Source organism: Cariama cristata, unplaced genomic scaffold, assembly GCF_000690535.1.
Source record: "Cariama cristata isolate BGI_N322 unplaced genomic scaffold, ASM69053v1 scaffold2831, whole genome shotgun sequence".
NCBI classification, from domain to species: domain Eukaryota; kingdom Metazoa; phylum Chordata; class Aves; order Cariamiformes; family Cariamidae; genus Cariama; species Cariama cristata.
In genome coordinates, this window is record NW_009598502.1 from 28653 (window position 1) to 54367 (window position 25715).

A 25715-nucleotide genomic window follows, 5' to 3' on the forward strand; every position below is an offset into this window, starting at 1 on the left:
TTAAAATAGTGCTATGTGCAGAGTGAGTTTTAATAGTCTGTAATATCAACAGGGAATCGGGTTACACTGTAAATATAGTAATTTGTAAGAAGTAGTGTACATTAAGCAAGATATCTGAGGAAATACAAATAAATTAATTCTGTAAAAATGCTGTTTTGCAAAAGTTTTTGCATTCCATTTTAGGAGAGAGAAATAGTGGTCTCTCTCAACTTCGCGATGTTATCCTGACTAATTTAGCTGAACAGCTTCAGAACAACAGATTTGGAAGTGAAGATGATGATCATTACAGGTAAAATGCAACAATATACTTACCCTCCTGCCCGTTTGTAATGTATGTTTCTGTTATTTGCTTTAGGTAAACTTGCATAAAATTCTCTGAAATTGCTTGTTATCTTACTGGCAGTGTGACCTGAAGTACTATCTTTGTGTCCGTAATGGGTAGAATTTCATTAGGACGAGGGAGAGAAAAGTTTGACATTTTACAGGAAACTTTGGAGACTTCTGTACACAGGCTTACTTTTGGATTCCTTGCTACTTACAATGTATATGGTAAATGAGGATGATAATTAATAATTATGATATTGTGACATTGCTCTCCATATCACTATGTTAGGTGACTTTTCAGCAGTAAAAATGTCAGTCTCAAGTACCTGTTCAAGTTGGGAGGAGTGGTGGTGTTTTTTGTTTTGGTGTTTTTGGGTTTTTTTTTAGGAGTCATTGGATTTCATAGATTTATATCAGCGCAGTGCAGGAAATCACTGGTAATCTGTTGCATTGATTGTTAAAACACTTCAGACTTTGTTTTCTTTGTGTCTGAATCTCTGAAGTTGAACAGATACTTGTTTTGGTTTCACATAATTCGTGATACAGCTTGCAGAGGCTTTTGAGATGAGCTATACAAAATATATCATAATTAGACTATTATCATTTTACATCTTTCTCGCATTTTTTTGAAGACTAAATGACGAGCTGTTGCACTACATTCTCAAGATTGTTGTCCGAGAATCTTGTGTCTTAATCACCAAGTGCCAAACTGTATCTAAAGATGATTTTCAAAGGCTTCTTTCTACTGTGCCTGTAAGTAAAATGTATTTTGATAAAAGTGTATTTTCCTTTGGCTGTTTTTCCTCCTTAAATCCGTCATCTTCACTGAGTATACAGAGGTGAAACTTTTATAGTTGTGTGTCTTAACAAATACAAGAAAAGAATGTCTTTTGTTTATGCTGTGCAGGGAAAGAAGCAACAATTTTACAGCCATGTAAATTGTACAGTAATGCTAAAACAGGTTTATACGTGGACATATTTTCCAATTGCTCTGGTAGCTGTTTCAATTTGAAGGCAGTTTGTGTATCTTCAAAGCTCACAACAGCTTAAAAACCAAAAGAAGCTCTGTCTACAGTTGTGTATAATGATTCAGACAAGCAGAAAGGATTATCATTTACAGACATAAATGACTAAAACATGACATTATTTAATGGTAAAATTATACATAAATGTTTTCAGCAGGATCAGGTCCCTGATCTGGCTGATGGCAAAGGCAGGTGAGCTTGCATGCAAACACTGGGGAGGGGACAGGACGTCATGGCTTGTGCTGCAGGAGGATGGAAAAGGAGTAGTAGCATGGAACCATCACGTTCAGGAATGTGAATTAAATGTAGCTATATGGTGACATTATATTTTACAAATTAATTAATGTTACAGTAATTACTGTAATGGTACGTACTCAAATAAAATGGTACTGCTTCTTTGCTTTGCAAGTTATTTCACAAAATTCAGTGGTTTGCAAACAGTTTATTCTCTTAAATATGTATTAACAAGCTTGTGTTAAATCAGCAAAATAATTTCTGTTCAAGGGAAACTATTTTTTTGCTTTTGCTTGTCCTCTTCCTCAACACTTTTCCTCTTTTATATTTCAAAGTACAAGGATTGCCTGAATCAAGGTTGATTAAAGGGTTTAGATAATGTAAAGTGTACTTATTTATGTTAAAGGCTGCATCTTCGTGTTTGCGGTATCTGATGGCTGTACAGAACCACCTCCTCAGTAACACTATTTTGATTAAACCTGATGAAAATGATGACAGTGACAGCTCCTTGCAGGGAGAGACATTGAAGGTACAGGTAAACACCAAGTTTTTTTTCTAGTATGGCTCTCTACAGTCAGTGGTCTTGTGACACCTCTTGTTTCTGCAATGCATTCTACATACACTGTTTTGTTGATTCTTCTACTTTTGATATAGTTAAATTACTGTAGACAGTTTCTTTTCCTGTTCTGCAGCTGAAGTCTGCAATTGTTCTGTTTCAGTATTCCAGCTGGTGCTCTGTATTGTCAGTGGGAGCAGACACTTCCCTTCCTAAATATACATATAATGAGGTTTAAATGTCTTTAATATGTGCTAGTAAGAAAACCGATGTGCCAGGAATCCTTTCTGGACATGTTACTCCCCCCACTTTCTCTTCTCCAAATCACTTAGGTGGTCCCTGAAAAAATATTTTTCCAATTTAAATAGGGAAGAGTTTTCTCATTTGCTTTACCTGGCTTCTGCTTTTTTGCAGTTTTAACTTACAAAGCTTGTGTAGAACCACCTACATCTGTTGTCTGAAATAGCATGAATAATGTTTGTGGCAAGGAAGCTGTTAGAGGACAAAGTTTGTGGACAGCAGTAGTTTTGTTGGTATAAAGTTTATTAAAATGGTGTCGTTTCATATTAGTACTGGAACAGTCTTGAATGAACTCGTAGAAGCCAGATTTGTCCTAGCATGCAGGCTGTCTTGTCATAGTAGTTTTTGTAATGGTAACAGTTCTTCTATAATGGTATTGACTTCTGAATTTCTGGTATTGTTTGTTAAGCTGGTTTTGTCTGCTACTCTTTGAGACTTTGTGTGCTTGTAATCTGCTGCAGTTGAAAGTTATTTGTTCAGGCTCATTGAGTAAATGCTAAATATTGTAGTACTTTTCTTGTTTTGCTATTCACCCATGTTTTCATTGTTCAGTTTCTCTCTCTACAGTGATCCTCATACCTGCTAGGACATTCTGTCACCAATGCTGTACCTTGGCTGGCTAACAGCTCTCTCTCCTGTGCTGGACTTGGGGATTCCTTCCCTCTAGAAACTGGAGGTGCATCCTGTAAAATATGCACCTAGTTTCTCCCAGCACTTTGGGGCTTAGCGTTAATCAAATTTAAGTCTTGGATGAATCTACTGCTGCAGGCCTGCCAGGTCACATTATCATTATTTTAATTTGGAAATCCATCATTTTGTTCTGTTGTCGTTTTTTTTGTATTCTCTAAGAATTTAAGTATCCTATAACTCTTTTTGTACCTAGGAGCTAAAGACCAGCATTTTGTCTCTTGCTACACAAATTCTGACAGGATGTGATGAAGTCTTAGAAATGCTGCAACAAGTCACTACAGCACTAATAAACAGTGACATCTCTGATAGAGAGCAAAGGTAAGACGAGTATGCTAACTTGAAAACAGTAGACTATTGGTATTTGTGGCTTATTGTACAAGCAAAGTTAGCATTACTTATTCTTTCTAACTTCATGCTTGAGCTTTGAATGTATAGGAATTGTTTCTTTCTGTAGCATTTGCTTAGGACTTATCTTTTGAAGAATTTGGTCAGGCTCTCTGTGTTAGTGCTACTAGCTTGATAATCCATAGAAGCTTGAAATTGGTAAGGTTTTAGTCAGTTACGATGGTGTTTATGAGCAGGGTAACTGGAAACTGTAGTTAGCTGGGAATATTCCTGTAAGCTAGGGCATTTTTTTATTATTATTTTTAAATTCCTGACTGTTACATCTCTAGTATCTGGCCTAGATATTTTATCCATGACAAGTCTTCAGTGTTGTTATGATATCCTGCATGTTTCATCAGAGAACATCACCTTGCTCTTCCCTGTCTCCTGTCCACTTAAAAGTATACGTTGGGAATGGGATGTAGACAAAAGCTGTGAACCTTTTCTCTGCTTAAACAAACATCTCACTCTCCCAGTTGTATTTCAGATTTCAGTTTCTATGCTTTTCTGTGACTGCAAGATTAGTTTTGTTTATTGAAAATACACAATTCCTTTGAGATGTTTGAGCATGAAATGCATCTGAAAACATATTTTTGTAGATACAGATTCTTTTAAAGTACTTTGAGCTACCTGTGCTGGGAGGGTGATATACATACTGAACAAATACTTTTCTGTTTGATGTGGACTTTCATCCCATGCCCAAGGGAGCTTATAATTTTCTAAGTAATTATTAAATTTTTGATTTACTGTCTTCTAGTTTATCATTGTTTAATAAGAATTGACAGCAAAGACTAGGTCGCCAACACTTTGGAGAAATTGTAATGTTTTCAGGATACTAAGTTCCTAAGGTTTTTTTAAATGTAATGCCAATGTTCTCTGCTGAATTTTTAATTGCCTACTTACGCAGGCTGTTACAAGATTAAACAGATGACTAAAAATAGTAGTGATACTCTATGAAAATAGTTGTTACCATGTAAAACTTGGCTCTTCTTACAGATTAAAAGGCCTGGAGCAAATTACAAAGGCTACTATGCTTGGTCATCTGCTTCCCGTCCTACTGACATCTCTGATGCATCCAAATTTGCAAACTCTAACAATGGCTGATGCCTTGATGCCTCAGCTGGTGCAACTGGTTCTTTACACCAGTCAGGTATGGTCTTTGTGTCAGCAGTTGTCTAGAAAGGAAAAAAGATGTGGCATGTGTGTTCTAAAATGCTGTAGATTTTGGTCAACTTTCTGCCTTAAGTGATCTGTAGATCATAGTTTAAGAACTGCTTAAGAGCTGCAAAAGCTGATGATACTGAATATTAAATTTGACTTGGTGCAACAGCTACTAAGCAGTGATTTATTGTCAATAACAACATACAGTGTGATTGTTAATGTATTTCAATAACAAGATCTTAAAATGATTTACTGTTTGCGTATTTCTAACGCTATACTTTGTGCCACAGACTGCGCTGCTGCTTAAAACTCAGTCTCCAGTTTTCTCAGAACTGAACAGTTCCCCCAGTGGTGCATCAGAACAGAAAGGGAAGCTGTTACCTGATGAGAGGTGATTTTCTTTACATTTGAGTCTTTTCATGGGATAAAGTATCTTAGCTGTAAAGTTCATTTGACCATTGCTGTAGGATAAATCTTAAAGCAGCGATTTTGGGTTTTGTGTGTTTGTGGGGTTTTTTTTGGTTTTTTGTTTTTTTTTTTTTTTTTTGAAGGCAAGACTGTAATGGTTTGTGAGGCTGTCTTAGAGCTATATAAGCCTTCACAAAAGGCAATTGGTTCTAACATTTTTTTGCATATAGAATTAAATTATTAGTATCTCCATATTGTTTGCACAGGATATGGTTTGGTTTTTGTTTGGTTTTGCTTGTTTTGGTTTTTACCTCACCTCAAGCATTAGGAATTAATTCTAAATGTTCCTCTTACAATAAATTAGACTAAGGAAGACCATGAAGAGAAAATGTAAACTACTTTGTCAGCATGAGATACAGTATTAAAACCATTGGAAGGATATTAAATGGTTTCATTTACATAGAGAAATATAATGATCTTAAGTCCTGCATTTAAATCCTGTGTCTCAGCTCAGTTATACAGCTTCTGCTTAGAAACAGAAACACACAGCTAAATTAAATTAAAAATGCTTATCATAGCTATTTGCAGTGTTGCCGAATTTGTAGTATTAAACAATTTGTGATAATTGTAATATATTGTGTGAAAACTCTGAAGGATTTATTTTCAATCCTCCTCCAAATTATAAGCTTCAGTGAAATATTAGGTGTATTGTTTTATGACAGCATGATCAGTTTTGGGTGCTGTCCCAGGAGGGAAGGGGTGTTTTTATGCTGCCAGGCATGTGTTAGGATGCATATATAATACCATTTACTTTTTTATGGTGCTACTTCACTTGTTTACTGTAATTTGGAAATTGGAAATCATAGGGAAAAGTTCAGATTTTACAGGTTAGAGATTGGCATAGTTATTTCTAATGTACAGAGTTCATGCTGTTTAAATTCTGTATGTTCCCTCAATAAGGTTATGTCTAAAATGAGGAGTCAATACCTATGTGTCACTATGTATCTGAAAGGTGCTTTTAAGTACATACAGTTTCGATGGCTGAATACATAGTAGAAATCTGTGTGTTGGATTTTAGGACTAATTTTTCACTCTAATTTCAGAATGCTGGAAGAGAAAGAAGAACCAGGTTTTCTTACGGGTTTGAAGATCCCTGCTCCCTGGGCTGCTGGGAAGACTGTAGAAACAGTTCATCCCGTCAGGGATAACTATAAATTTAAAGAAACTGTACATATTCCAGGAGCCCGTTGTTTATATCTTAGATTTGACAACAGATGTTCTTCACAGTATGACTACGATAAGGTAAGCAAGAGCCAATTCAGAAATTCTTTCTTTTGTATATATTTCCATCAGCACCGCTTCCCATTTTCATCTTTTCTGCCCCTTGTCTTTCATGGCATCTTATTTCCAGTGATCAGAATAATGCAGGAGGTTTTTACTGATAGGAGCTTATTAGCGTACACTGTAATGTCACAGTCTACTTAAAGGCTGTAAAGTACAGGGATGCAGAGTGGTTATTTCTTGTGTGACATGAGTCTGAATAACTTCTGAGAAGACTTCTTGAGTTTCATCTGAAGACTAGACTTAACTAAATGATAGATAATGTACAAAGAGTTGTTGACATGAAAAGGCACGAAGATGAAGAGAAATGATTCATTGTTAATTTCTATTATTCTTGAAGAAACAATCCCCCAAAAATATATGCTTAATTCTTCTTGAGTATTGTTTCGGAACGTAATATCCAGTGACTCTTTCAATGTTTAAAACCTATCAGTTACGAGGATCTTTTGTTAAGAGTTAGGCTCTGTAAATAGGAAGTTTCCTCAAAAGATGTCAGAAGTAGTGGTAGTCATGAAATAGGAGAAATATAGTGTGTTCCAGGGGGCAGGGCAGGGAGCACGCAGAGTTTTGGGGGTTTTTTTGCCCCTCAGAAATTCATACCAACTCTTCCTTTTTTTTTTTTTTTAAAAAAAAAAATTCATTTCATGATGGCTCAGGTTGTCAAAGTTTGACTTCCTTCTCATTTTTGCTGTTGTTCAGTTTTCCTTATTTCTCAAATTGTAATCTAGCTGCCTACTTTGTAGATCAGCACAGTTTGTTTAAACTGGGCAGAACTGGAAAGGTTACTTTCCCCTCGCCCCCAATGGTAAATGGCTTGCTTACATAGAGCAAGTCCTGTGGTACTCACTCCTGTTAGTTATTTGTAAGCTTCTTTAATATTAATGTTGCCCATTACTGGTTAAACTCCTCCAGAAAACTTTGGGCCTTGTCATGTTCCCACTGAAGTCACTGACAAAATATTAACTTTGATGGGAGCAGGATCAATCCATTTATTAGTAGAGAGGCAGTGTGTTCTCGTTAGCTCTGCATGAGGACTGGAAGTTAGGATTTCTCCTGATTTCTGCTCCCAGTTCCGCTGCTGACTTGCTGTATGACCTCAGGGGCAAGTCACTTAATTTCCTCTCTGCCTCAGTTTCCCCATCTGTAAAATGGGGATAATAATACTTGCCTGCTCACCTCACAGGGCTGTTGTGAGGATTTGTTAATGTTGATAAAGCGCTTTGAAAATATAAAGCGCGGTGTAAGTGCTAAGTATTATTATTATTATTAGATTTTCTTGTTTTTCTCTTACAGTCTAACAGTGTATTTTATGTTTTGAAGTTGGTGATCTATGCTGGTCCTAACACAAACAGTAGGAAGGTTGCTGAGTATGGAGGCAATACACTGGGATATGGCAGCCGTAGTGTCTTAGGAACTGGTTGGCCGAAAGACTTAGTAAAGGTACAGTATTATAATCCAACAATATTTCACATAGAACAATCCCCTTTGGAAACCGTGTTGAGTCCGTTTTAACCCTTATAGCAATGAAGTCCAAGCTTTTAAGTGTACAGTTATCCATGATGAGATCACTTCTTAAGTGGACTGTTTTGTCCTTGGGGAATAACTTTAAACTCAACTGTATGTTGTGTGTGATGCTTCTCTTTGAGCTTATCTTGGTTTGTTATGTCTTACTGGAATTCATTATCAGTATGTTTCAGTCCTGGAGTCTCTTAATTGCACTACTGTTTTCATAAGTTTATCTTCCTAGGCGAAATTCTTGCACAGTCTGAGTCTGTGCATATTTTCTTAAGGTCTGTGGGCATGACTGCATTTTTTTAACAGTAACCCACAAATGTAACCAGTAGTAAATGTAGCAACTTTCCAACCATTTATGTTGGGTTTTGAAGTTACATTGGATGCTTTTGGCAGTAAAGCTAAGACAGAAAAATCCCTCAAACTTAACTTTAGTATTTCAAGAATTTTGCAGTATTTTCCCTTGGATTGTATGCAGTATTATTATTTTTTTTTTCCTTATGTGTTTGTGCTGCTGCATTGACCCACACTAAAAGTGGGCTTATACATAACAAAAAATAATTTCAAAAAAAGCCCCAAGAAGTAATAAACAGAAAAGCAATTTCAGAGAAGTGCTCCATTGTTCACAATTAATGGAATTTCATTTATTTTTCAGACACAGATTTTTACACTGCTCTTTTAGCAAACTCTTCTATTAATGTGTTGACACTCCTCTCCTTGAAGAGCTTGTCTGTCTTCCTTCAGGAAGAGAAGTGTTGATTATTGCATGGTTTCTTGTAGACAGACAATGAAAGCGTTTTGATGAAAGTCAAGGCCAAGCAACAGAGACTCATAAATTCTACTTTTGATTCTACAACTACAGTGGTGGTTTTGTTTTATTTATAGTTAGCCAGCAGCAAAATTAAAATAAGATTGTACACTAAAAGGTGCATTTACAAAAAGGAGAGAATCTTAAATCAGAGTATATAATTGGAGATAAAAATAGTATTTAGATAACTGTCGTTAAAAACATTAATCCATAAAATAAGCCACTTTTATGAAAAGCCTGTTTCTTTGCCTCAATTCTTAAATGTCTCTTCTTTTTTTTTTTATTTTTTTTATTTTTTTTTCTTCCCCTCCCTCTCCATCAAAATTTTAAGGTGGAAGGAGATACAGTCACCTTCTCCTTTGAAATGCGGAGTGGTCGTGAGCACAACACTCCAGACAAAGCTATGTGGGGCTTTGCTTGCACTGTTCGAGCACAGGTACTCAAACATGACAGATTCCATGGGATAGGTTCAGCTTCAATTTATCTTCTCTGTTACACACTTCAGATCAAATAAAAATGTACTTCAAAGTTGGAAGTTAACGTTTGAAATTTGAAACAAGTAATAGCTTACTTATATTGGCAATAAGACAAATCACCTTTTTACAATGTAAAGGACCTAAGTTTTACACATTTGGCTTCCTTAGCTAGGGATACCCTGTGGCATGGTCTGTAGCATGCTTAGGGTTTTATGAAGGTGGTTACTACCAAATATGTCTTGTCTATCTCTTGTCATTGTCACTGGACTTGAATAAAGTCACTTCAATATCTCTTGCTGCTTGTAGATCAAGATTTCTTTGGAGAGATGAGTATCTTGTAACAGCCTGGAAATAAGATTTAATGAGGGAATAATGATTCCAGCCTATAAAGAAGAGAGGGGAAGGGAACGTTGGGATCAAACAAAAAGAAACTTGGATCTCACTACCAGGAAGTTAGATCTAGGCCTGTGAGATGACAGATCTGCAGGCCAAAGAATGACTGAACCAAAAATAACTTTGCATTTTCTTTTCTTTCTTGGTTCAGGAAAATAATATTTTAATCCTTTGTTTCTTCTCTTGAGTTGTTCTTATATATTGCTTTTTAATCGTCAAGCATTTTTTCAGTCTACCTCTGTGTAAGAGACCTGAGATTGAGAGAGAGAAAGAGAGAGAGATATGTATCTTTTATATATGATTATATATAAACATATAAAATCTCCTATCTTGAAATATATTGGGGAAGGACTTCATGGTTGATTGATTGGTGCACTTATTCCTACTACAGGAGTCTTCAGAGGATGTGTCAGGAGGCTTGCCATTCTTAGTTGACCTGGCACTTGGCCTTTCTGTGTTAGCTTGTTCTATGCTGCGAATATTATACAATGGACCAGAAATTACCAAAGATGAAGAAACCTGTCAAGAGCTCTTAAGATCTAAACTATTACAAAGGTAAAAAAAAAAATAAAAAATATCTTTTTCTGAGTTCCCATGCAGGTTTTTTTCTGAGGGACGGTGACTTTTGTAGTTGTGCTCAGGTCTCATGTTTTAAGGTGATGCTTTGATAATTTTTGCTGCAGAGTTTATTCAACAGCTCTGTGTTGCCTAAAACTAAGGGAATATCCTCTAGAATGGAGGTTTCTTTAGAGTAAGTAGAGGAGGATTGGGCTATGCTTGGTGCAAGCCACACTTAATGTGTTAATATGTAGTCTGTCTTTCTAATCTGTTTTTGACTAATGTGTCTTTCTGAATGAGGGAGGAGAGTTACAGGGAGGGGGGAAAAATATTTTTCATCTCTTTTTGTTTATTTTTCCAGGTGCCAGTGGCAGGTGGAAGCTAATGGTGTAATATCTCCAGCCCTTACACCAAGTCCTTCTCCATTGCCTCTTACTATAGATGAAGATAGAGAATTTACGTATCCTTCTGATGTTCTAGTGCCTCCTGTTGGACACTATTTTGATTTGCCGAGGATTAGGCTGCCTCCAGGAATCATGATAAAACTCAGGGAAATTTCTGGACGTGCTCGGCCTCAATTTAGACCTAGTATAAAGTAAGTAATTGTCATTTCGCTCTGTTTCTCTAACTTGACTTTTATTGTTTGAAATGTTTGGTGCCAAAGTGAGTGAGCTAAAAAAGCAACGGTGAGAATGTGGCATGCTTGTCGTGTATAATGGTATGCTTTTAATATTCTGTAAGTACTCGTTTGTGAATGCAGCGTCTAGTAAACTGTAAATATGAATTGTCAAAGTTTGTCCGTTATTCTTGCTTAATCAGTTTGGCTTTACCTTTAACCCTAGGGAAGTGATTCAGCCAGAAGTAATGGAGGAGATGGTAGTTTCATGTGTGATTAAACACTTGAATTTGGTTGATGCACTCCAGTCCCTGATAAATTTCCAGTACCAGGAAGAACACGCCGAAGAATATGATTTACTTTGTAAAATTATGGGAGAGACCTTTAAGAAGCTAAATGCCATGGAGAGACAATTGCAGGTAAAAATAAGACTACATAAAAAACCAGAAGGCTTTTTTTGAGAATAAAGGTGTATTAACAGCATTTTAGAAACCTAGAAATACAAAATGTACTCTGATTTCTTATTTTGAGATCTCTTCTACTTCTTAAGATGAACAACTGCTATGAGTGATATTTGGGGTTTTTTTGTCTCTTTATTAGAGTGTGGCTGAGTTGGAGCAGAAATGGCAGAATGAGGTAGATGACGCCATGCATGGGAAACTGGAGAACAATATCCCATTCTTTTATGATTATCACTTCAATGAGGTAAGCATTGTGGCTGCTGTGTGTGCTCATGCTTCATGCTGCTCTCTCAATACATGTTCATCTTTTTCCTTCACTTTGTTTAGAGCAAGATGAAAGAATTAGAACTTCTGTGTTCAATGAAAGAAGTTTCTTTTGATGGAAGTGATCTTGAGAATGTGGTCCTGACATTAAGGTTAGTAGCTGGCTGTGGAGTGTACCATTTAGGCAAGGTACTTAAGAGATAGGCAACTTTAAGCAGCTGTGGAATTTCAGTGAGTTCCAAAAGTAGTTATGCAGGGTTAAAGTTGCGTGCATACATACATAAACACTTCCTGAAGTAGGCATTCGAATCTCATTGTACCCTCTGACACTTAATGACATGAAACAGAAGCTGGCACTAAATGTTTTGAAAACATTTTGTGTCTAATTCCATTACAGGCTGGTAGACCATTAGAAAGAAAACAATCTTTGGGAGCAGGAACATTCAGATGAACTTCTAACCAGGGATGAAAATACTTTAGAAGTTAATTTTCCTGTCTGTCTAGCAATATCTGATGAAATTGTTAGAAATATTTGTGCTAAATATATTAATATTACCACCTAGTACTAATATTAGCTGCTAGTACTTACTAACAAATCGCTTGTTTATTTCTTTAATTTTTTCTACTTTCCATGTTGGCATAGAATAGATTGATGCTATATGTCTTTTTTAAAATAACCTTTCTCAGTAACACTGTTTCAGAAGGCATAAAAACATAATTGAGTTTGCTGCTTTTATTTTTCTTTCATAATCTCAGGGAGAAGTTTTTTCAAGAGGTGAATTCACTGATACAGAAGACCTCTCATCCCCTAGCTAAAACAAAAACATTAGTTAAGAGCTTGATGAACAGAGCAGAGCTGCTATTGCATGTCACTATTGCAGCACAGTCTGGTATCACAAGAAGTATATCTGGTACCCCTGCCGAGACTCCAGGTATATATCTCATTACCAGCATTGTACTTTCTTTTATTTTCTTTTTTTCTAAAGTTATAATTAATTCCTTTGTCTCTTATTTTCCCTCTTTCACTGAAATGAAATCTTTTTTTTTTTTTTACTTTTTCAAATTAAATAAATTCTTTTACAGTAGATGAAGTTGAGCCTTTGTTTTCTGATTTCAGTAACGATGGTAAATTGAGGTCTGAGTAATAATGTGTGGAATTTAAACTTCAATCTCCTGAATTATTGGAGAAAAAAATGTTTGACCTAATCAAAACAAAACTAATTTGAAATAATACCTGAAAACAGGAAAGTCCTCAGAACTGAGTTGCAAGGTCTTGCTTTGACTGTGTTTTCCCCATCCTGTGTTATAGCTTTTACTGAAATGTCCACAGTGATTTTAAAAACAGTTTGTAAATAACCTCCTCCAGCAGGAGTGACATTCTTTCATATTGTATAATATTGCAGCCTGTAAATCGGCATCTGAAACAAAAGTGATATCTCACGCAGTCCGCCAGCCCGTCTTCCTTCGCAGTATGTCAGCACCATCTGACTTAGAAATGATTGGTAACGAAGATATCGAGTTTGCTAGATCGAGTCAAAGGTATACAAGGGTTTATTCCTCTAAGCTGCTTTACAGTAATCTGGCGTGTAATTGTTAAAATCATCATAAACTTGCAAGCATAGCTTGTTTTTTTTACATCAGATCAGCTTACTGCTGCCAGGTGTAATGATCCTATATTCTCGTAGGCGTCGCCATGTTACCAGCCATAGAAGTAGCTCTTTCACTCTTCTCCAGTCACTGACCATTGAGGACAGCAGAGATAAACCCACGTACAGTGTCTTACTGGGGCAACTGTTTGCTTTCATTGGAACAAATCCTGACCAAGCGGTATGTCATTTTAAATGTACTAAATCACTATATTTTCAAATTCAAACTTTCACAAAGAAGGGAGGTGTCTTGCTTGTGTCTTTTTAACAAAAACAAACAAAATCTCCTAGGTATCCAGCAGCAGTTTTCTGCTAGCTGCTCAGACAAGGTGGCGGCGTGGGAATACAAGGAAGCAAGCCCTAGTGCATATGAGAGAGTTGCTGACAGCTGCTGTTCGGGTTGGTGGTGTGACACATCTCGTAGGCCCAGTGACCATGGTACTTCAGGGAGGACCAAGGTTTGTTTATTTCTCTGAAAATAATTAAATGTTTCAGTCTCTGTAGAAGATAGTAAACTGTTTTGCACAAAGAAAAACCGTGAGAAGTGACTAACTGTGAGGGCTCAAGTTTGCAGCACTACACTTTCAACAACCACTTTGGCCCTTGTGGGGTGAAAAGGCAGAAATTTCTAAGAAATGCTTTTATTTGGCAGTAGATGAACTTTCCTTTCGTACTCGGATGAAGTGTCCACAGATATGTATGTAGGGTATCTTACTCTCCTGACTTAATTCTAAATTCATGTTAATTAGATATTAGTGGTAGATTTAGCTGATACTAATACTGTATCTAAATTTGATAAATATTTTGTATGTATCTTATTTGTAGTCAAAGTTCAATCCATGTCTGAGGTAAAATTGCCATACTATCTTGTTTACATGTTTCATACTAAAACATTAAGTGACTTGCAGTTTTGCTTCTGAATCTTCCTTGAGTAATTCTTAATATGTGCTGATTTTTTTTTTAAAAAAACTATATTTGGAAGTTTGTTCATTTTATTTAACCTAGAAAGCCTACCATTTCAAATATCTAACTACCAACAGAATTGAAGAGCTCACGTGTGGTGGGATGGTGGAACAAGTCCAGGAAGCTTTTGGAGAGACTATGACGTCTGTGGTCTCACTGTGTGCTCGCTACCCCATCGCTTGTGCAAATAGCATTGGCCTCTTATGCACTATACCTTACACAAGGTATGAAAATATTTCTTTCGGAAAGGGAAGGAGGGCATCCACAGCTGTCCTTATTAGATTTTGCCTTAGGGAGAAGCATTATTTAATATAAATATACTCCCTTTCTTCATAATGAGGAGTGTCTGAGAACATCCTGTTAAATTTTCTCAGAATACAGAATTTCATCTGGGAGAGACAGAACCATCTTTCTGCAATGTGGAGCAATTAGCTGCTGAGTTAACAGGAAGTTCTGGATTTTCATTGTGTCTGTTAGTGACTGAAAAGTTACATGAGTAAAATCCTGAATTTCCCTTCTTACATAGGAGTGAAGAGAAGTGTTTGGTACGTAGTGGACTGGTACAACTTATGGACCGGCTTTGCAGTTTAAGCAGTCAGGCAGAATCCAGTTCGAATGAAAAACAGACTAAGAAACAGAAGGTGGCTACCATGGCTTGGGCGGCCTTCCAGGTGCTAGCCAATCGGTGTGTTGAATGGGAGAAAGAAGAAGGTAGGAACACTGCCAAATATATTTCTGCTGCATGCTTTAGAATTGCCTGAATGCCTAAAAAGTGGTGTAAATGTATTTAAAATAGGGCATTCACTGACCGTGACTTCAGTACTATGTGGATTCTTTAGAATACACAAATGGATACAAAAATAAGTTGATTTTCTTGTTCTTTTTTTTTTTTTTAATCCTAGCTTTTTTTTTTTTCCTCCTCATAGGGGTGTTTATGTTGAAGATAATTTCAAGTCTGACACTTGGTTCTGTCTAGACATAACCAGAGAACTCTGAGACCCCGAGTGGTCACTTACACATTTCTCCTGTGATAGGATTCACCCATAGCATACATAAACTTACAGACATGTGGCCATTGGCTAATAGGACATAGATGTTGTATTAGGTTTTGGTTTTAATTAAAGACATTTTATATATAAAAGTTATACTATAGCAAAAAAAACCAAAACCAAACAAAACTTCTTCTATTTTCAGCTTATGGGTAAGGAAGCTGTAGATGTGTACATTCATTTTTGCTAATTATAATTGTGTATTCTTGCATTACTTTTAAAGGTGGTTCAACAGAAGCTGTTCACTCTGGTCTGGCTCGTCAGGTCTCCAGCCTTCTTACCAACCACCTTGCACGAGCTACCGAGTGTTGTGGTAATCAAGCTGCAGGAAATGATGCGCTTCAAGATGTTCTCAGTCTTCTTAATGACCTGTCAAGGTACTAGGCCTTAGTCTTTGGAGTATTTTTTGCTATGTATGAAAGCAGGTGGGGGTTCCTTTTGAGGAGTGGTGTTTTTGTTTGTTTGGTTGGTTTTTTTACAGTAATGAAGGTAAGATAACTTTTAATCACATTCTAAAACTTGATCGTAAACTGATGCTTACTAAATCTTGATGTTTAATGAGTGCTGTCAGGTTACGTAAGAATTGTTGCAGGTCAGGTCTTGTCAGACACTGAACGTTTGTTTTAATGGCATCTTCTAAATAATAAATTAATTTGATTTTAATTCCAAGAGCATCATCAAACAATTTTTTTTTTTTCAAACAACAGTTACTGTTTGTTTTTCCCCCCCCTCCCCTTTCAGGAGTCACATAGGTAAAGCAATCCTGAGCCAGCCAGCCTGTGTGTCCAAGCTTCTGTCGCTTCTCTTGGATCAGCGTCCTTCTCCAAAATTGGTCCTTATAATCCTCCAGTTGTGTCGTGCTGCGCTGCCTCTCATGAGTGTTGAGGACTGTGGAAATGTGGAATTGCCTCCCTGGAGTTACTCAGTACCCTCTCTGAACAGTGAACAGGATGATCCCAGTGACCCAGCCTCCAAGATTGCCTCTCTGCTGTTGGCAAAGCTGGCAGATTATGTAGTCCCAGGTATCAGCATCTTTTTGGTGTCATGCTAATTTGAGAAATTGCCAAGCAAGTCATGTTTCTGCAAGGACCTTTTGTATTGACAGAAAGCTCAAGTAGGAAAAGGTATATGATATGTCAGTAGGAAAAAAAAGGATATTTCTGTGACTTTCCGTCTACCTCTTAGTTTAACTCTTCCTAGACTGTGTCACAGTGATGGTTTAGCCGCATCTCAGGTGCGTTAGCATTAGTTTCAAGGGCAAGAAAGTTTGTTGATGGAGCTCATGGTTGTGTGTTTTTCTCTGTTTTGGTTTTTTTTTTTTTTTCATTTCTCCTTCAAGGATGCCAGACAGTTCTTTCTCCAACTGCCTCTGAGCCGGATACTACTTTGGCGAAAGCCAGTCCTAAAAATTCCATAAAAGGCGATAAAGATCCTGGAGAAGAAAGCGAGGCAGTGGATGGTAAACTTTCTATTTTTATTCATAAACGGGAAGACCAGTCATCCCATGAAGTCCTTCAGCCATTACTGAGGTAATCTCAACTCACTGAATTGGAATTAGCAACAAATTTTGCCAATTCCATTTCTCTTTGTTTCTTAGCACTACAGCTGTAGAATAATGCATCCTAGACATAATAGTAAATGGGAAAGCAAAATGTCTTCCCAATTTGTGTGTGTTTACTGGCAAAATAAGAAGATAATGCAAAAATTGTTGGTAGGGCTGATGCTTAGCATACTGTTAGCTGGATAAAAAGGCATACCACTATACAGAAAGAATCTAAATCTCAATGCTTCCTGGACTTCTCTGTTTTGTAGAAGACTATTTAGCAATGATGGAGAGCAGCCAAGCTGAAACAGAGCAGAGTATACAGATATATAAAAGGAAGAGGGGGATATAAAGTGTGACATTTTGGTTTTGGCTTGCTCACAAGCCGTGTAAGCCACTAGCAAAGGAACATAAAAACATCTTAATCTGTCTGAAAACAATCACATGAAAAATTAGCTACTTAAATGATACTTCATCAGAAAAATTGAACGTATCTTGTTATGGTATTACAGACTATGCAGGACTAAAAGAGAACTATCAAAGCAAAATGACTTTAAAAGCATTGCTTTTAATAATGCATACACTGGATAATAATTTGGTATTACAGCTTCTTTAGTACTCTTGGTACCCACCTGGATTTTGAGATCTCTGAATGTCAAACAGCCAATGTTATCACCTCTTGTGTTTTGTACTGTTTGTTTCATGTTCCCCCACTCCAAGTTGGTTTTGAACTTGTGCCCTAAAAATGATACTAAAAGGTAGAGCTGTTGGGTGTTCTTAGGTGAAAAGTTAACTCGGAGCCCTCAGGCATTTGTGTTCAGGAAAAACCAATTCCTTGATGCTTCTTTTTGAGGGGGAGGCGTGTTCAATTGCTATGCAAATAACTACATTCAGTAGTATTAAAATCCTGTTGTAAATTACAATGTAACTGGATGTGTCCTTAACTGTCAAGTATTTCTAGTACTGTTGAGAAATTCAGTTGCAAGGGTTGGTTTCAAATAATTTAAAAACATGCATAATGTATTAAATTGGACTGTATAGTTCAGCTATTTTTTCCACTAGTGGAAACAAAGCTAATGTGTTTTGTTTTCACTTTAATAGTAGCTCAGAAGGTCGTCCATTCCGTCTAGGAACTGGAGCCAATATGGAGAAAGTGGTGAAAATGGATCGAGACATGACAAAAGTAAGAAAAGGAATAACTAAAGAATTATTCAACATCGTAAAAATTGATGGCCAGTCAGAATTCTTGTTTTTTACTGATGTTAAATCCCCTTTGTTAAATGTTGTTTAATTTACAGAACTGTTCAGAAAGATAACTTTAAATGTTGGCATTATATAGTTATTGATGTAAATACAGGGATAAATGATGATAGCACGAATTTTAAAACCACATATTTAAATTAAATTTTCATGTATATTTTCAAATATGTTCTTGAGTATTTGCACCAGAAATACTCACGTGTGCTTTTTTGATCAGAGAAGAGAAACTATACTGTTAAGCTAAGAATGTTGTATTAAAGGCAATGAATCCACATTGATCTCTGATCTCTTTATAGATGAGAAAAAGCAAGAGAAAGAATTTGTCTTATGACTGTGACTAATACATACACAGGAGGATGTTTTGATGTGTTCTCAGTACTTTTACGTGTGCAGAGGGAGGAGAGTTAAATCCATCACATAGTGTGGCCAAGTAGAGCTAACACTGGTATTTGTCTTGTATGGCTATTTTGTTTTCAGAGTGGCTGCTGTGAAGTTATTACAGAAGAAGCTGCTGCAGCTCTTCGAAAGGCAACTAAGTGGGCGCAGTCTGGTCTAATAGTTAGTGTTGGGCCACCCATAGAAACAGTCAATCCAGAAACTACTAGTGGGTTGTCCACTGGGGACAAAAAGAAGACTGCACAAACTTCTATCTGCAGGGAGAGGAATTCTGAGCTTGCCAGGTAGGTCACTTCGATTCTATACTTAGAGTCTAGATTCTGCTTTTCTCTGTACCAGTATTTGTAGTGCTCTAGAAAATAATCTGAGTGTTCATAAACTTCCCTCTTTCTTGTGCTGTATATTGTTGTTGACAATTGAAGCTTCTTTTCGTTCTCTTGTTTTGGAATTAATGGGCAAATTGCTTTCTTCTTCTGTATAGGACGGATCCTGTGAGGCCATTCATTAGCGGCCATGTCGCAAACAGCATGGCAGCAGAGGTGATCGCTTTGCTACATAGCTTGTTGATGGCACCAGAATCAAATGCAGCTCAGATATGGACAACAACTGCTGAAAAAGTAAGCAAACAGAAGACTGAATATCAAATTCTACACCACACATGTATTGAGTCGTTAAGAGAACTTAATTCTTAGTAATTTCCTAAGCTACTTCTTTCTGATTTACTACTTCTAACACTTCAAACTGGGATGGATGTGTAACTGCGTAGAAGCAGCCCTTTCTAGTAGATGGTATCTATCTGACGTCTTAGGGTGGAATACATATTCAAAAATTACCAAGCATTAGAGAATGTGTTGTCATTCTGTAATTCACCTGTCATTCTTCTCAGTAATTAATAATGCTGTTTGTTTAGGGAGTTGTCTTGCCTTTGCCAGGTAGTTGTTCTACCTTTGCTATTCAGTCCTCTTTGCCATGACCTCTGAGGTCTAAAGTGTTGGCTGGAAAGTACAGCACATTGCCCTTTATGTTCCTCTGAATCCTCTAACACCTAATCTGTTGCTTAAGCTAAATCCTGGAGTGGAGACTTTTGCTAAGATTAGATATCTAACTCTGTGATTCTAAAAGTTACTAAGGAATAGAGCTGACTTTGATGGTGTTCACACTTCAGAGAACTTAGAATATTCTGAGTTACATAATTCTCTTCAAGAACAAAAATAATTCTTCTGAGACTGTGTGTGGGCTGGAGGCTCGGGGCGTTGTTTTTTGTTTGAACTGTGCTTTGAAGTAATTCTCTGGTATTTTTGCCTCTGTCTTCAGGTTCTGTCTCGGGCTCTGATGTACATTCCACAACTTGGGAAATATGCAGAGAGTATTTTGGAGAATGGGAGTAGCAGTGGCAGGAAACTTGCTAAACTTCAAAGAATTGCTCGGCAGGCAGTAGCTGCCCTTTGTGCTCTGGGTGGCTTTAAGGAGACGATTAAAATAGGTTCTGAAGTTCAGGTAATGCAGCACCATTCACACTTTATATCTTAAATGAGAAATGGTACTTTTGATGATGTTTTGCCTGCATTGGCATACTTGTGAAGCAGCATGCAGTTTGCCTGCGGTTGTGAAGCAGTTGGAATATTGCTTGTGGAGACTGCTGTTGTGTGTTATTCCTGTTTCATGTGTGGTGAGTTGGTCTGTGGTGTTAAGCACTCTGTGTTTCTTGTTTGTAAAGCCTTAAATCTTATGCAGACCTTCTTTGGTTGTAGGTTTTAGGTAAAGGAATAGCAGGAAGCATTGGAGTTGTGGCATCTATTAATGAACAAGAAGGTATAGCAACGGTCAAATTTCCGCCCACCAATATAGACAGTAGAAAGACCTCACAAGCGTCAGACACATTAACTATTCCATTATCTAGGCTCTGTGTTCCAAGATCTGAGGTACGGTAGTTTTAAGAATCCAATATTAAGTATAATATCAATTATTTATTTTTTTTGTCACAGCATACTGGCAATTAATCTATGGCATGTAAAAAAAGTCTGTTTCATCTTTGATTAAAGATTATTTCTAAAGCTTGCCGCATTATTTTAGACATATCTTAACAATATCTGTATTTAAGTTCTCATTCAAATAACATGGATATTCATCTTTTGATGCTTAAAGATGTTCCATTGCATACTGTGTGGGGTGTTTTTTTTTTTTTGGTTTTGCTTCGTTTTTTTTTTCTTTGACTGGTGTTTGGTGCTGGTATTGTGGTAGTATGAAATGAGAATTAACTCCAGGTAATAAAACACCCTCATTTCTTAGAAACTAACTACTTGAATTTAACTTTTTACCGTGCCCCCCCCACCATCAGGCATTGCCTCTTCATAAACTGTCCATTACTGAGAAGGTAGTACAGGCAGTCCAGTCCATGTTGCTTCCTCAGGAGGGAAGTCTATCTATTCACACCTCACTTCCTGCAACAGGAGATGGCTCAACTCCAGTAATGGCAGTGGTCCGGCTTCTTGCTGAAATAAGAACCAGGTGAGCTGTTGGTTTTTGTGCAGCACCTCAGTCTGTCTTGAAACTGTACATATGACAGCGGGGAACAATGCAAAAATTCTCGTTTGCTTCCTTTAAATACATAGAGTATCTGGATGTTATTAAAATGAGCAGTAAAAATAAAGTGCCCCTTGTAACACTGGCAACGCATGGAGCAAATGCTTCATAGAAGTAAATGTTCTGAAGCAGGGGAAAACTGTCATTGTGGAAGTTTCAATGGATAGCTAAACAGACAAAGAAATAATCAGTCAGTGTGATGTCTTTTAAGATAGTCTTGAATTCAACACATGTAAAGACAACTTTGAATTCAATGTACGCTTTTGTAATGCTTTAAACATGTTATTTTTCCATTAAGAGCATGCCTGGTGATGGCTCAGCTGTTAGAAGACAGCTCATTCTGTGAAGAATTCATTCAACAGTGTCCAGCTGCTGTAGAAGTTCTTAATTTGGTAGCGCAGGAGTGCAGCCCTGGTAGGTATTCAACACGTTCTTACAACTTCATTGTCATATTCAGTTCAGAGAAATAACAGCTTTTAAAATAATTTCAGTGTTTTGTCCTCCAGCTACTTAGAGTTTGATAGCACAGTACAGCATGTCTTGTCATAGCTGCAGAGCTGTTAACGTAAGAGAGGCTAATAATCAGACTAAATCATTTTAAACATTAGGTGTAAAGTTCAGGCCAGAAAATGATTAGCCTATGCATGACAGAAGATGCAGGTCCTGGGGCTAACTCCCTACTACTATGCTTCTGAGCCCTCTCCACTTTTCTTGCTTCCAGTGTAACCAACTCTGTATCCTTGACATCATTTATATGTTTTCTTTTTTCGACCTTGTTGCTGTTTTTTACAATGCATTCTTATATTCCTTATCATTGAGCTCTTGATTTCCTTCCCTCTTGCTTAAGTATAAGCAGTGGGCAGTCTTAGTTCAAGGGCAAGTTTTAGGAACAAGTCAGAGCCTTTCATTGGAGGAAAAGTGGCTGAAGCAAAGGATGTTAGGGTAGGAACCAAGTGGATTTCAGTATGATCTCCAATGTAAAAGGGAGTATACTGATTTTTTGAGAGTAGGCGTAAATTCTTTTGACTTCCTGCTTTTGCTGGGTCATAAACTTGCTCATTAAAATTAACTTCATATCTTAATTAGCATAACAATGTCTTTCCAACCCAAATAGAAATTAAACATGAGGAAAACAATTGCTTGTATACATTAGATTTTGTCCTTAATTTTGTTGATTAGGTAAACAACACTATTTGATCAGATCACTTAAAATGCAAATGTCATATTTGTTCCTATTTACCAGTATTAGGGTTGCATTGTTGTACTCAAGTAACTAGATTTGCTTGGAACCTCATGACTTGGTTTGGTTTGTTACAGGGGAGAGGCTCCTTGTTGTAGAAATGCAGTGTGAAAGGTTACGAATGTTGTATCGTGACTGTGCTCGACCTCCCCCTCCTCCACTCCAAGCAGACAGAAGACAGGTGAGCACAGAAATGGCGCTGGGTCTTCTGGCCCTTGCAAATGAAGCCAGCCACTGAGTGCAGAGGATCTGCCTGTGGTGATGGAGCCAAACTGGTTGGATTCCTGTTTAAACGTTGCATTTAATGTGAATTTCTGTAATGGGATGTGACTTGTTGTCACATTTTGCAGTTGTGGTAGTTGCATGTGTGTATTAAATGTGCACTTCATAAAAGAATGTGTCACTGAATTTCAGCAGATGACTTCAATTGTAATTGGTAGAATAAAATGCTCTGTTTCTGTTTGTAGCCCAAAGAAATCACTTGGAGCCCATCAAGAGTGTTTCCCCCTGTGCGAGCATGCATGTTTTCATCACATCTCACAGCTGTGACCTTTTTGGCTGATCCTAGTGCAGGTGGGGGACTTCCTCGGGGCACATTTATCTATGCCACTTCACCAGTTCCAGTACAGGTAAGAACGCACAACTGTGCAACACTTCGCGTCATTTAGTATTCAATAGTGCATGAAAAGATAAAGAAAGAAAATTTTCCATTTGACTTATGTTTTGTAAATATTGTTTTTTAAAAATTATTATTATTTTTAGGCACCATCGTTCTACTGGGAAATTGAAGTAGTTTCCTATGGAGATACAGATGATGACACTGGGCCAATAGTTTCATTTGGATTTGCTACAGAAGCTGAAAAACGGGATGGTGCTTGGACAAACCCAGTGGGCACCTGTCTTTTTCACAAGTACGTTGGAGATGTACATCAAAAATCGTGGTCTTGCTTGGTACATTTGTAAGCTCCTTAGGGAGGAGTATTGTGAGCATGTTGTAGTAGGCAACATACACGTTTTAATTGAAACGTTAAAATGATGAACTAGAATATCTCCTTATCAAAATAAGGAGAGTTGAGTTGCCTGTTGTCAGTATCGCAGGTAGCTAGACTTCAGCTATTAGTGAGTTGTAGTCCTTATTTGTTTCAGTGCTCTTTTAAATTTTCTTCTTATGTTGATTCTCAGCAATGGGCGAGCAGTGCATTACAACGGCTCCAGCTTGCTACAGTGGAAGAGTGTTAGATTGGATGTGACTCTTTCTCCTGGTATGTAAGAGTGCAGCTAACTTGTTTATCTGGTAAATCAGAAAACTCTCTAAATGTAAGGGAAACAGTGGACGAGAAAACAGATTAAATCCATGTTCTTCTTTTGATGATTTTATTTTTCTACAGGTGATGTAGCAGGAATTGGATGGGAAAGAACAGAAGGAACTCCACCCCCTCCAGGGCAACCAGCTAAAGGCAGAGTTTATTTTACATATTGTGGGCAGCGACTTGGGCCATATCTAGAAGATGTCTCTGGTGGAATGTGGCCAGTTGTCCACATTCAGAAAAAGGCAAGTTTTTAACAGAAAGAATGTTGGTTGATATATATTCTCTCAGAAATACTTAAAACATTATATAAAGTATTGAACCTACTTACCTTTCTGTGAAAAAGTAGTGTGATAGTTTTTAGCTTTATTGAGTTAGGTTGAGGTATTCCATTACACTTCCCAGGTGCATATATGTTTTGTCATTATTTTTAACTTTTTCTGCCTATTAGGACACTAATGTGCAGCTGGCTTGATGAGATGGCATTATTCTGTGCTAGTAGCCCTTCTATTAGTATTCCTTCACAGCAGTGATCTTGCTTCAAAGTATACTAGCTAAGTATGCTGTATCTTGAAGCTAGAAAAAAGCCAAGTTCAAAGTTTGTGTTTAGAAGCTTAATACTTTCCCTGCTGCACTCAGTTTTATAGCTAGAGATGCTGGGAAAACCATATGGCATGGAGATGTGATTAGCTTGTCCCTTTGGCTGAGTTTTTTAAAAAGAGCAAAGAGAAGGATCAAAACAATCCACAACTCTTCTTAGTGCTTTTATGTGCATCTTCCTTCAGAACACGAAAGTCCGTGCAAACTTTGGATCTCGCCAATTTGCTTATGCTGAAGGACAAGCTCACAGGAATGCTGCTGATCTGTGTATTGACCTAGCTGAAGAAATAAGTGCCAACTTTGAAGCGTTGCCTTTTGCCATGGCTTCTGATAGTGATAACGATGCTGGCACCAGCATAGCTTCTGATCCTGGGACCCATGGACCTCCTTGTAGAATTGCTGCTGTTGCTACGGCTCAGCAACGTAAGTGATTATTAACCTTTTTTTTTTTTTTTTTTTTTTAAATCTCTTTCAGGAGAGATTACAATCAATTAAATAGGATTTAAGCACATCCTGGCTGCAGTCCTTAGGTACTGCCTATTTAGGTAAAGCAGTACCACAGGCATTGTCAAATACATGGTTATTTGATTTTAGACAAGGCAATTAAAAAAAAAAAATCTTACTTTGGTCTTCATTTGTATGGATGCACAAATTATTCTTAATTAGTGCAACTGCAATAAGAAATTATTTTATTAGGGCTTTGAATACAATAAGATGTTATAGTTGATTGAATCGGCCAATTGGTTATGGTATGTCAAAACGCATTACATTTCCACACGCTGACTGGGGACCATGGAATGCAATAGATCTCAAAAACCTCATGGAATGTTTTTGCATGCCTTCTAGTACGTTATTATCTCATTATTTCCGTATGTATTTTGCAGAGTATGACAGTGACACATCTTGCCACTATAAAATGGAACTAAGCTATGAGAACTTTATCACATCAGGCCCCGATCCTCATCCCCCTCCTATTGCAGATGATGAAAGTGATGATGATGACGATGATGATATTCCCCGGGTGAGGAACATGGCAAGCTCTGTCTGCTATAACTTGTAGTCTAAATACAGATCTTGTATAAAAATTGAGATTTTTAAGTTGTGCCACAGAAGGGTTGTCCGTGCTTTCTTAAGGAAAATATAGCTGCTGTTAACTTTTCATTCTTCATGGTGTTCTAAATAACTTCCATCTTTGTAGGAGGATCACTATGCCTTGTTGGTTAAAGCCTGGGAAACTAAAGTTTTCCCAAAAAAAGAAGATTCCGTAATGAGGCTGAGAGGAAGTCTGGACTGGATCAGATTAAAGGAGCTTTACAGTTAGGTATGGCTATGTTTATTTTCATGTATGTTTTATATGATGTACAATAAGTGTGAAGATAAACACCTGTGTTTCTTGTGTTTTACTGTATTTAGAGCTGGAAAATTTAAAGAAAAAAAATCACTTGCTGTTTTCGTCAAGTACTTAGGATTTATTTTGTGATAAATTTTCTTTAACGCTTTTACTTAAGTTGGATAATTTAATAGGGAAAATGGCTTTAGAAATAGTGGCAGAATTTGTTGTGCTGCTGTGACGTGGTTGCAGAAATACTTTGGAGTAATAGTTTGGGAAGAAATTAT

The 25715-nt window shown here is 37.2% G+C and overlaps 1 protein-coding gene across 1 annotated transcript in view; it reads left to right on the forward strand.

The window, feature by feature from the left end:
- HECTD4 (HECT domain containing E3 ubiquitin protein ligase 4) overlaps positions 1–25715 on the forward strand; it is a 63608-nt gene that overhangs the window by 16154 nt on the left and 21739 nt on the right. The window contains 40 exon segments of the mRNA XM_009709300.1: positions 184–289; positions 957–1077; positions 1990–2118; positions 3323–3447; positions 4510–4663; positions 4965–5065; positions 6186–6384; positions 7744–7863; positions 8980–8999; positions 9065–9179; positions 10004–10167; positions 10532–10765; positions 11013–11205; positions 11387–11491; positions 11575–11663; positions 12268–12443; positions 12915–13050; positions 13197–13338; positions 13449–13615; positions 14198–14344; positions 14647–14831; positions 15393–15546; positions 15911–16191; positions 16509–16698; positions 17814–17895; positions 18450–18652; positions 18850–18985; positions 19683–19865; positions 20120–20290; positions 20707–20876; positions 21250–21365; positions 22269–22372; positions 22659–22820; positions 22954–23102; positions 23374–23453; positions 23580–23743; positions 24284–24521; positions 24983–25119; positions 25297–25345; positions 25348–25419. Coding sequence (XP_009707602.1) covers positions 184–289; positions 957–1077; positions 1990–2118; positions 3323–3447; positions 4510–4663; positions 4965–5065; positions 6186–6384; positions 7744–7863; positions 8980–8999; positions 9065–9179; positions 10004–10167; positions 10532–10765; positions 11013–11205; positions 11387–11491; positions 11575–11663; positions 12268–12443; positions 12915–13050; positions 13197–13338; positions 13449–13615; positions 14198–14344; positions 14647–14831; positions 15393–15546; positions 15911–16191; positions 16509–16698; positions 17814–17895; positions 18450–18652; positions 18850–18985; positions 19683–19865; positions 20120–20290; positions 20707–20876; positions 21250–21365; positions 22269–22372; positions 22659–22820; positions 22954–23102; positions 23374–23453; positions 23580–23743; positions 24284–24521; positions 24983–25119; positions 25297–25345; positions 25348–25419 — 5769 coding nt within the window.